We start from the raw sequence: 10,923 nt of genomic DNA, 5'->3' as shown, positions 1-10,923 counted from the left end.
CAACACTCCATCTCACCTCACCAACATCATTGAACCTAGCTGTGCTGGTGTCCACATGATAGACACACCGACTGACCCGACTCGACCTCAACCCAAAACTAGGAGTGGTTAGCTTAGATTTTAAGTTGGGGGCAAAGAAAAACTTGAAACTTTGTCTTGGTCACTATGGATCATGATTCAGTGATGTAAAGAAACTAGAGCTACTAAGAATAAGGTAAAACATTGGCAAAAGGCTCTGCAAGATTCCTTGAAATTATAGGTGTTTTCTGGCTAGCCTTGGAGATGCTACCACTGTTCTTCTATTCAATATCCGTCCCATCTGTATCTTAGCCTTTATTTGGAGGACATGTAATGAAAGGAGGGAAAAAGAAAGTAAGATAAAAAAGTGAAGACCTATAGAAAATGCCTGGCTTTCCATGCTGCTGATTCTGTCGCAATTGGCTTCACAATATAGCGCCCATTGTTTGAACTGCAAGAGCTTAGCCTGCCAGTTATAGTGCCATCAGAACCCGAATAGTCCATGCAAAATCTCCTCTCCTTTTCATGCCTCTTATAACCAGCTCTCTTCCTTAGACTCTGTTTCTTCAAAATAGAGCTCAACTTCGCTGCGCCATATTCAGCATTCACCGGCGTCGGCATCGCCTCGAGACCCATCAACTTGGCTACAACTCCTGGTTTGCGCCACACGACACTCTCTCCAGCTATCGTCGATGGCAACCGCAAGGCTGTTTCTAACGTCAAATTGAACTCGTTCTCATGAATTCTCCCTCTGAGAGCATACTCACAGCAAACTGATTTCCTCCCACCCTTTTCAGCAGCATCCCTAAATGAAGATCGATACATTGCATCCTTTCCATCGAGGGAAAACCGAGGGTACTGATTCAAGGCATTCCGTGCAGATCGTAAGATATCCGAGTTGTTTACGCACGACATTCTGCCTCGCATCTCATCGTAGTTGCAGAGTTTAGTCCTTCTTGCCGTCTCCTCCTCCAGCTCCAGCTGAAGAATCATCTCCTCCAAGGTTGGTTGGTTTTGTGTGCAGGGCATGTCGGGCGAGGCAGGGAAGGGATCCTGGTTGGTTTTGTGTTGGTTGAGCGTGGAGGTGGAGCCGTCGCCATTGCAGAAAGTTCTAAAGCCTTTTCTCATCTTTGCAGCCAGAGAGTTCTTGAAGAGAAAGAAGGATAACTCCTTCATTTTGGATCAAAACTTGGAGGTATGATCCGACTCTTCATTTACTTTTTTTCCATATTTTTTTTCTTTGTTTGTTTTGAAGATATCTTGAATTGTGAACACAAATTGGTATAGAACTGTGAGTTGAATGAATGAGAGCGGTGTGGCCTCATGTTCAAAGTGAGCACATAGTGTTAATTAATGGCAGTCACGTTCCGTTTTGATTAAAGATGTTATCTTTCACAAGTAAGTTGATGTAGCATTCAAATGCCTTTTTCTGTAATCTCTCGTCAACTTTCCACTCTCATTCACTTCTCTTAATCCTTAATAATGAATGGGCTAGTTTGAATTAAATGCATTGCTTACATTAGTTTTTCAAAACTTTTATTAAAAAATAGAGAAAATTCATGTTGATTTGAGTTTTAATACCTCCAATTATCATAAAAAAAAATAAATGAAATTTCTTGTAGAGATCGAGATTGAAATAGGAAGAAGACTTTTCATCCTCCTATCTCGTTCGGTAGACATCGAGAGGCCTTATATAATCAACTAACTAAAATGTCAAAAATTTAAACTCCCACGACTTGTATTGTTGAACTAAAAAAAAACGCTACCGGTTGCAAAATTCTCACGAAAAAGATAGAACTTTACAAAAGGGCTTATTGCCTATCTGTCAAAGAACATATAGGAGTAATAGATGGATGATTAGGTTCCTCCATGGAATAAGAATCAGAATCTTGTCTGGTGGGCCCTCATTGGGCCTACACTCATATATAACTTTGGGCTTACTTGCCTAGCATTAGCCATTAGGGTCTCTTTTTAAAACTAGGTTAAGCCCGATGACTCTCCTTCAAAATATCAACTATTCAATGGGATCCACATACAGACAACTCATTACTTCGGAGCCATAAAGCAATATGATTAAGATTTACATTAAACCTAATCAACCTTAATTAAAATATAATATTATTTTGTAATAATAATTCCCATGTTAGACTTGCTCGATAGAAAATTTATGAAAAAACAAAAAAAGAAACTTAGAATTGTACGATCCATCTGTCAATCTAAAATCACCTCAATCTATATCGTAAACAAGAATTTGTCTTAAAATATGAACTCGAGTATTGAATGAACACGTCAAACTGTTTACGGGGCCGAGACCATTCAAATAATTGGAAGGCATGAAAGAAAGGGAGTAACCCTAACCCATCCACATATATTTTTCAATATTGAAGTGAACATTAGAAAGAAAGAAAAATAAAAGAGACCCCACAGCCTCTGCCACTCTCACTCATCAGTTCTACAAACCCACCTCCCTCTACTACACTTTTCCAGGAGAGCCCGCCTGGACACCCACATCGCCCTAAAACCCTAACCTAATTCTAACATGATCTTCATTTCCTTAACAACACCCACCAAAATGGTGAAGATTTGTACTTCTAATCTCTTAATCGAGCATAAATGTCTTAATTAGTCGAATTCTACTTGAACTAACACAACGATAAATGAAGTAGTTTCTCCCGAATCCAATGAACAATGTCGATTGCGTGGGACTGTTTACAATAATCACGCCAAGCCAAGGAGAAAATTCAAAACCCAGTTACAATTTCATGATGGATCATCATATAAAAAACACAAACAAGAGGCATATGATATTCTAACTAAAAACTCAGTCTTAACCTAAAATTCAGGTAAAGATGGAGTATTTTCACTCTCACTCGTACTCGGAACGCTGTATAAACAATCATTTTTGGTCCAAGAGAGGGTATGTCTATGAATTGAGAATAGATATGAAGAGAGGGGAATGTATAGGAGTACTGAAAATACACATAAAATGGTAGCTATGAGTGTAATGGAGTGCATGAGAATAAAAGAAAGAGGAATAAAAAAAAGGGAGACAATCCCACATATCTGATAATATTATTGGATGCAGGGTCATAGTCATTCTTTAGTTAGTGTACCCACCATTTATTATTATCCTTGTCTTTTGCCTCCATTCTCTTCTCCCTGCTGCTTCTTCCCATCCACTAAATATACTCTTTCCCATCTTTCCTCCACTCAATGCAACCCTAAATTTCTCTATCTCTCTCTTTCTTTCTTCATCTTCTTTCTCCACCTAGGGTTTTGCTTCAGCTCCATCACAGCTTTGCAGAGCTCTGTGACTCATAACTTTGGTTTATCAAAGGGAAAGGAAGAAGGGTTTTATATCTCTATCTCTCTCTCTCTCTCTCTCTCTCTGGAAAGGTAAAAGGGACTTCCTTTTTTTGTTGTTTTTAATTGATTCTAAGGAAAAGGAAATGACCTAGATCACACAACAGAGGTAAGTTTATGTAGCTCTATTTTTTATATTATTATATATATATATATATATTATCCCCATAGGTAAGAAAAAGGCTAAACAGAGAAATTAATCTAGACCCTTTGACGAACATTGGCTAGGTAGAGCTTATTTAGGGCTCTTTCTTTCTTGTCCATTGTGTTATTATATATATATATTGATGACTTTACTTTGTTCATCGGTCATGTCTCATCTTCTTCACCTGATTGCAGAAATGTGAAGCCTTTCTTTGTAGCTGCACGCAACCTTCTGCTTTCTTCTCAGTTTACACTTTGAAAATAAAAAAGATCAGAAAGAGAGAGAAAAGGAAAAAATAAAAATATAGACAGTATATGCAACCAGCTGCTTCAAAAAAAATCCAGTGATAATATAACTTATGGGGTCAATGAGTTGTAAAAATCTAGGTAATGGAAGAAGAATGAATCATAATTCATTCTTGGAAAACAAATTAGGGTCTAATCGAACGAATCTAACTATTTCTTTTATAATGATTGTATTTGAACCTCTAATCTCGAGAATATCTAGTTAGGGTTGAAGATGTGAAGAACAGTAAAAATATATATATATGTATATATATATACCTGCAAATAGGCAGATATAGCAGAAGATGTTTGTCTGCAAATTTGATTAGGGAGTTGTACGAGTGTCTGTCCATGGGAGAGTTTTGTGTGAGTGCGCACGCGCGTGACAGACAGATAGAAGGTTTGGATCTTTGATTCTGCGCACATAAATGAAACTTGGGGATCAGCTACCAAAAATTCTCAATTACTTTCTTCTGAATTTCATCTGACTTGTTCTAGAAATTCCTTTACTTTTATTTACTCTTCACACATAGAATGAAATATAAACAAAAGAAGCAAAGGCTTTGAAGATGTTTTGATTAAAGAACGCAGAAAGACAGCAATGATTATTGGTATTGATGTTCTTACTTTGATTTGGTTAAGGAAGATGGCATCATCAAGTTGTTACAACTCTCCATGTGCTGCTTGCAAGTTCTTGAGAAGAAAATGCATGCCAGATTGCATTTTTGCTCCTTATTTCCCACCAGAAGAGCCTCAAAAGTTTGCCAATGTCCACAAGATCTTTGGGGCAAGCAATGTCACAAAGCTGCTCAATGAGCTTCTGCCTCACCAAAGAGAGGATGCAGTGAATTCTCTTGCCTACGAGGCCGAGGCTCGAGTCCGAGACCCGGTCTACGGTTGCATTGGAGCCATCTCCTTCCTCCAAAGGCAAATCCATAGGCTCCAAAAGGAACTCGACGCTGCGAATGTCGACCTAATTCGGTACGCATGCAACGAGATCCCTGATGGCGGAGCGAGTCATGTGGTTCAGCCAATCCCCGACCTACGCCCGAGGGCTTTGGATCAGTATCATACAAGAATTCTTGGGAATGAAGGGTCATCAAGTGGATATTATAATCAACATCCTCCTGCTTTCCCTATGGGCTATCCACTTCCTTGGAATGAAAACTCTTCTGGAAATAACATCAATGAAGGAGGAAGGGATGACAATATTTGAAGATAGCTTTTCCAAAACCTCTCAACCCTTTTAGGGTTGAGTGAAAAACTTCTCTCTTCTCTCGTAAGTCACTTCCCCATATATATATATATATATATATATATGATGGGTTTTTCTAGCTAGATGATTTGGTTTCTAAAATCCCAAAATTTGTCCATTTAAAATCCTAAGCAATTTCGAATGAGTTTATGTTTTAAATTATGAGGGCGTAAATAAGGTTGCTTTGCATGAAGCTAGCAACATTAATGTTTATTATCGTGTGAGGTTCATTTTCTAGAGAGCTCTTTTAGCTTATTATTGTATCAATAATTTTGTATTGCAATTGTTTATGCTTAAGAATAAATGAAAAGAAAAGGAAAAAAAAAAACAATATTTTTATCTCATGTTTGTTGAGTGTTCTTAAAAAAGCAGATTCTCTTAGCCTCATGTATTTATATATTCATATATATATATATATATATATATGCATCTATGTGTAGCTTAGTCGTCCTATTTTTAACCCTATGTAATATTCTCCCCTTCCTTTTCTTTCTACTTTCTTTTGAGAGGACCAGGTAAGCTTTTCTTTTGTAATTGTCAAATGTCAATAACAATTTTAGCTAAATGATAAGGTTTTTAGCTATTTATTTGATTGAGCAAAAGACCTATAAAGAGAAATGCTTGAAGCAGCCCCAACCTTTGCCACCTAACAAATGAGCCTCTATGTTATGGCAAAGTTTTGAAAACTGAAGGAGGGTTGTGAAAGGAAGGATTTGAAAGGGCCATTTTGAAAAGAAAAAGAAAAAGAAAAAGAAATTTCCCGTGGATGGGGTTTTCAGTTTCTTTTTATATTTCAATTTCTTCACCTACCTTTTTACTGTTTTCATCTCCCCATCACAAGTCCCAGACTTTGCAGTAAAAACCCTACACTACTCATATTCACAGTAAAAGCTTATCTTCCTTCTGTACTTTCTGTTTTGTTCTTTATTATTATGTTTTATCCTCGGGCTGATCAGAGTTTTCTTTTTTGTTTGTATATTAATGAAACTTTGTTTCTGCATGGGATTCATGAAAATAATACTAACAAATGAAGCAAAATNAAAAAAAAAAAAAAAAAAAAAAAAAAAAAAAAAAAAGAAAGCCTTACTGATTCCTCTCTGAATGGCTTTCTGGGTTCCGGAGAAGAGCCCTAATTTGTTCATACTCCATCGTCCGAGATGTTTTTCTTCTAAGGAGTATAGTATTTGATTTTGAAGTGTGAAGAAAAGGGCACTGTTTGGGTTCAGAAGTTTGGGGTTTGGGATTTGTGAGTGAAACTGTAGTAATCTTAATAATCTTGTAGTCTGCAGACAGATGGGGAGAGACGTGGTGAAGAAGTAAACAGAAGCTGAAATTTGGCAGAAACTTCATAAGCCTTTCATCATATAAGGACAAATATCACCAGACCCTCCCTTTCCCTCTATTTTTGACCCCACCACAACAATTCTTCTTCATCTTTTTCCCAATATTTTTTTGTTTTATCTCAACTTTTCCCAATTCCAAATTAGGAAATGTGTAATGGATCGTATTGATTATTAGTATATGACTAAAAAGAATCAAACTACAACAAAAAATGGTATTATTAACACTAAACAACTCTTAATTTGAGATTGTGCAAGAACTAATACATATATATTATACTATCATTTTCAATATTCTTTTATACAAACTTAAAAGATATTGAGCCCAAAGAAGTAGCCATTTTGGGCTAACCATTGGGCCTCTTGTTCCTTCCATCATTAAGGAAAATTGTAATTAAGAGCTCTGTAACAAAATGGCTCACATTTTCCCATATTTATGGGGTTTTAATCCAGATTCCCACTTAATTTTCAATTTTTTTCAATTTTAAAATTTGGTGAAATTTTGTTTCACACGTCCAAATCTAACTACATCTTCTATCATTTAAGGCTCTCACTTTTGTCAAATAAAATATGTAATAACTATTGTGTCAGTGTGCATATGAACCATGTTGATATCCATGTATTTAGAGACAAATAATGATTAATATAACGAAGAACTTTTTTTTTTTTAGAATCATATTATAAATATTAGTATATACAAAGACATAATGTGTAGCTATTTTATCTACATCATCGGTATACATACCCTGATACGGTTCAATTAATGTATATATGTATATATATATACATTTAGATAATCTATCACATCATTTTTCAATAAGATAAGGTTAACTAATCATTATGTTTAATAATAAATAAAGCGTATAAAACTATTGATTAAAAAAAAATAACTTTTAGACGCTTCCAAAATGACTATCAAAGATTGTTCTTAATTTCTCCTTACACTTAATATCACATCATAATCTACACTGCTTTAAAAGTCAAACTTTTTCAGCAACTTCCAAAAAGTACATCCACCTTAGAAAATAGTATATAAGCTCTAAAATCTTCCGAATGAAAGGGAGATGAATATTCCTCAGTCATGAATAAGATACTTGTTACTGTCTCAAACATTCACGATTTAATTTTAAAAAATTTCTAATACTATGGTAGACTTAATCCTTTTAAAGAACATTTATACTATTTTATTTTTTATCTCATATTATAATTAATTTTTTTCTAACAAATAATAAATGTAGATAGTTTTTCAAACCGTATAATACTATCGATTCCATGCGTAATTATTGAACTTAGAAAAAAAAGGCAAGTCTCTTAAGTCCTACCAAATTGTGATACTCTGAAGCTAAGGATAGAGGTGGATACACATAGACCTCTATCTCACCTTTCATAATCTCGATTCACACCCACACAAGAAATATATAATATACACACAAATATATATATATATATATATCAAAATCAAATCTCATATACAAAATATTTATTCGTCTTAGAATTTAGTATCACATGGGTGTAAGGCATTAACTAACAAGAACAATTATAATGAGCAAGTACCTGTTGTTTGTGCGACGGGGGGCACCATTCACTTTTTCTTTTTGTCACTGTAAGTTGGCCACCACAGCCCTCATCGCTACGCCAAAATGAACTAATTAATTACTTTAAGAATTTATGGGTCCGGTTGAAAATGAAACAATTTTGAAACTAAGAAATTTACTCTTACCAGTTTAAGGCAAACACGTAGCCATCACAGCAGGTCGCCGGAAAGAAGCTCAAAATGCATTCTTGAGTGGAAGTTTGGTTCCAGCTCACCATCAGTGCAATCGTTTTCAGCCAAGGAATCCTATGACAAAATTAAACCTAATCTTTTATGGTTTGTCGGTAACCATCCCAATTCAAATTTGTCGTTATTTCGCCTCAGAAATGTATGCCCATTCTACTCTAAGTTACTGTGTTTAGTATTAACCATTAAACCAATCTATTCTTTTACAACTCATTCCCATTTGGTGCAGAGGTTGGTAACGCAGAATTTTCCAGTTGCTAAAAGTGTGAGCAANTTTTTTTTTTTTTTTTTTTTTTTTTTTTTTTTTTTTTTTTTTTTTCTGAAGAATCGTCTAAACTAAAAGAAATTCTAGTTATTTCTTTCAAGTTCAATGATACGTTAAAGTGGAGACTCGAATCTTTAACGAAGAGAGCATACGACGATATAATAACTTAATAAATTGAATTTTGCTAAAATAAACATAAGAAAAAGTTCAAACGAAGTGTCCATCGGCTATGATATGTGTGGACAAGAGAAACTTACCTGTCATGCAATAAGCGTAGAAAGAATTAAAAATAAAAAGAAAAGAAAAAATGTCCAAGTACAACACCACTATTAATACTTTTTCCAAGTTTCAAAGCTTGTAGGCCCTCTTAAAAAGTGCCAGAAATCTACCTAAAGTTACCAAATAATATGAGCGTGATTAAGTTTTTTGTAAAACTTTCTCATGTGAGTTAACACATATCAGATTCTTAATTCCAATGGGGTCACAGGTCAAATCTCCCTGTTTTTTCATGTATAAAATCATACAGTGACAGCCGTTCACGAGTCTCATAGACATTTCCACTAATCATTAACTCTGAGAGAGCTAGCTAAGTAAGAGCAGGGGATAAGCGAAGCCAATATAGATACCTCAAATGCAGCTCTCTTATGGAAGAGCTTTTGGACAGAGTTCACATCAAACACATCTTTGTCCCTCAATTTCTATCTATAAGACCAGCTTGAAAACAAACTCGGCAACCCAGAAAGGCTGAAGAAGCAAAGGCTTCACTAAGATGGGTGTGTGCTCAAGCAAGGGTGGGAGCAATATTTGTGATGATGATGTTGGAGGATTGAAAGAAAAGATAAGGCTGCTTAGGGAGGAAGTGAGAGGAGTAATGTCTGAGATGGATAAAGAGGTCAAAGCCCATGAAAAGGACATGGTGATGTTTGCATTTAAGGAAGCAGATTGGAAAACAGAGAAGAAGAAACTCAGAGAGGAGGTGAAGATGTTGAGGAAGAAGGTAAAAGAGAGGATGACAGAGATTGAAGAGGGAAATTTTGGAGAGAAGACTGCAACAGAATGGGAGATTGAAAGAACTCCAAATACCATCTTTGAGCAGATACAACAGGAAAGAGCACGCAGAGATGAAGCCATTGAGAAATGGAAGCAACTTTATCACGCTATCAAAATTGAGCTCGATGACCTAATTCAGAGAACACATAATGGTATGCCTATTGTAAATTTCCTTTTGTTTCTAAATTTTGTAGTCTATATATATATCTTAACTAGTTAAACTATGTTCAAGTTGAGAATTTAAGATTAGTCGAGCAGATTTGGATTTTCGATCACTAACAGGCGCTCAATACTTGCTTTGATAGGAGATGGATTGTACTGGGGAGCGAATGAGAGAACAGAAGCACTACAAACGGAATTGCTAGCAAAGGAGGAGACCATAAAGGCCCTCAAAGAACAAGTGGCTTCAATGGAGCAAGAAAAATATAAGAGAGACACAGAAATTGACATACTGAGGCAAAGCTTAAGAATTATGACCAGTAAGAAGGAAAAACAGATAGAAACCTTCCATAGCTGCGTTTGTAAGTAGCCTGCCAGTGAAGTAAGGAGCACGAAAACAGAAGTTCCAATGAAAAGCCAATTGAAAGTGTTGCTAGAAGCAAATGCATCCAGGAAGCTGTTACTTTTGCACCCCCACCCTTAATTTCAACCCAACTGTTATTTTCATAATCATTCCGTTGGGATGGTCCAATAGGTAAACTTTTTTGGTCTATAGACTGCAATGTTGAGAAAGTTCCAAAAACAATGAGAAAAAAGAGGCTTATCCTGACAGGAAGAAAAAATGGCGCATCAAATGTTCTCATTGAAATTTAGTGATAGATTAATCTCTTTCGATTCAAATTTACAATATGATGATAACTATTGGTCAAGTTCTACTCAATATCAACAATCTATCACACAAGAAAATCTAACTTATAGAACAATAATGACTATGTACTTATAAGATCTGAACAAGAAATGTGAGACTATGGCTCTACCAATATCGTCCACGAATCAATTTTGGTGCCCAACCTTGTAACATATGAATCATATTTCTCTTCGTGCAAAAATTTATGAGGCCAACTTAATTCTTAGGATCAATAGGAGAAATGCTTCAACTTATGCTAATGTCATCTGAATCATATGCACTCTAATCGCAGTTAACATGAATGATAAAATCCATCCGTAAATAGCATCGCAATAGTTATTTTGGACATTTAGTCTAAACCAAACTCACCTTCGTTTCACCAGATCTGCAAAACAAATCGCTGGAGGAAAATGAAACTACCAAAGCTAGCTCTCGGCCGTCGAAGGATGCATCGCGTTCGACATTGCTTGCGTCGCTGGTTGTATTTTATCGACCATCATGAGAGAAGAAACGTACTGAAATCGCCAAAATGGATGCCTCGAGTAAGGGCATTGAGGCTTCGCGCCAAAAGTCGTT

At 35.8% G+C, this 10,923-nt stretch overlaps 4 protein-coding genes across 8 annotated transcripts; 2 read left to right on the top strand and 2 right to left on the bottom strand.

Annotated features, from left to right (window-relative positions):
* Positions 1-127: 127 nt before the first annotated feature.
* On the bottom strand, positions 128-1,419 carry LOC111793216. The gene has a single exon (XM_023674997.1). The coding sequence runs from the start codon at positions 1,192-1,194 to the stop codon at positions 394-396; it is 801 nt and encodes a 266-aa protein (XP_023530765.1). The 5' UTR covers positions 1,195-1,419; the 3' UTR covers positions 128-393.
* A 1,634-nt stretch (positions 1,420-3,053) lies between these two features.
* On the bottom strand, positions 3,054-10,329 carry LOC111793219. Of its 4 annotated transcripts, XR_002814893.1 has the most exons (6): positions 10,005-10,086; positions 8,126-8,245; positions 7,960-8,035; positions 6,153-6,392; positions 4,090-4,226; positions 3,054-3,778 (listed from the first exon to the last, which is right to left on the bottom strand). XR_002814893.1 is itself a non-coding variant. In XM_023675002.1 (5 exons), the coding sequence occupies exons 1-4, from the start codon at positions 10,301-10,303 to the stop codon at positions 6,333-6,335; spliced, it is 555 nt and encodes a 184-aa protein (XP_023530770.1). In that variant the 5' UTR covers positions 10,304-10,329; the 3' UTR covers positions 3,054-4,226; positions 6,153-6,332. The 4 variants fall into 4 exon arrangements, 2 of the variants coding, with proteins under 2 accessions (XP_023530770.1, XP_023530769.1); XM_023675002.1 differs by having other exon boundaries at positions 3,054-4,226; positions 10,005-10,329; XM_023675001.1 differs by lacking the exons at positions 3,054-3,778; positions 4,090-4,226 and adding an exon at positions 4,768-4,852 and having other exon boundaries at positions 7,960-8,050; positions 10,005-10,329.
* On the top strand, positions 3,078-6,028 carry LOC111793215 (protein LATERAL ORGAN BOUNDARIES-like). Of its 2 annotated transcripts, none has more exons than XM_023674995.1 (2): positions 3,078-3,414; positions 4,453-6,028. In XM_023674995.1, the coding sequence occupies exons 1-2, from the start codon at positions 3,098-3,100 to the stop codon at positions 5,024-5,026; spliced, it is 891 nt and encodes a 296-aa protein (XP_023530763.1). In that variant the 5' UTR covers positions 3,078-3,097; the 3' UTR covers positions 5,027-6,028. The 2 variants fall into 2 exon arrangements, with proteins under 2 accessions (XP_023530763.1, XP_023530764.1); XM_023674996.1 differs by having other exon boundaries at positions 3,297-3,414; positions 4,457-6,028.
* LOC111793218 lies at positions 8,925-10,336 on the top strand. Its single transcript, XM_023675000.1, has 2 exons — positions 8,925-9,652; positions 9,806-10,336. Exons 1-2 carry the CDS (start codon positions 9,220-9,222, stop codon positions 10,027-10,029), a joined length of 657 nt encoding a protein of 218 aa, XP_023530768.1. The 5' UTR covers positions 8,925-9,219; the 3' UTR covers positions 10,030-10,336.
* The last annotated feature ends 587 nt before the right edge of the window (positions 10,337-10,923 follow it).

The sequence above is a fragment of the Cucurbita pepo genome, chromosome LG04 (assembly GCF_002806865.2).
Source record: "Cucurbita pepo subsp. pepo cultivar mu-cu-16 chromosome LG04, ASM280686v2, whole genome shotgun sequence".
Classification (NCBI taxonomy): domain Eukaryota; kingdom Viridiplantae; phylum Streptophyta; class Magnoliopsida; order Cucurbitales; family Cucurbitaceae; genus Cucurbita; species Cucurbita pepo.
Note: the sequence above shows the minus strand (reverse complement) of the source record. Positions and strands in the feature narration are given on the sequence as shown.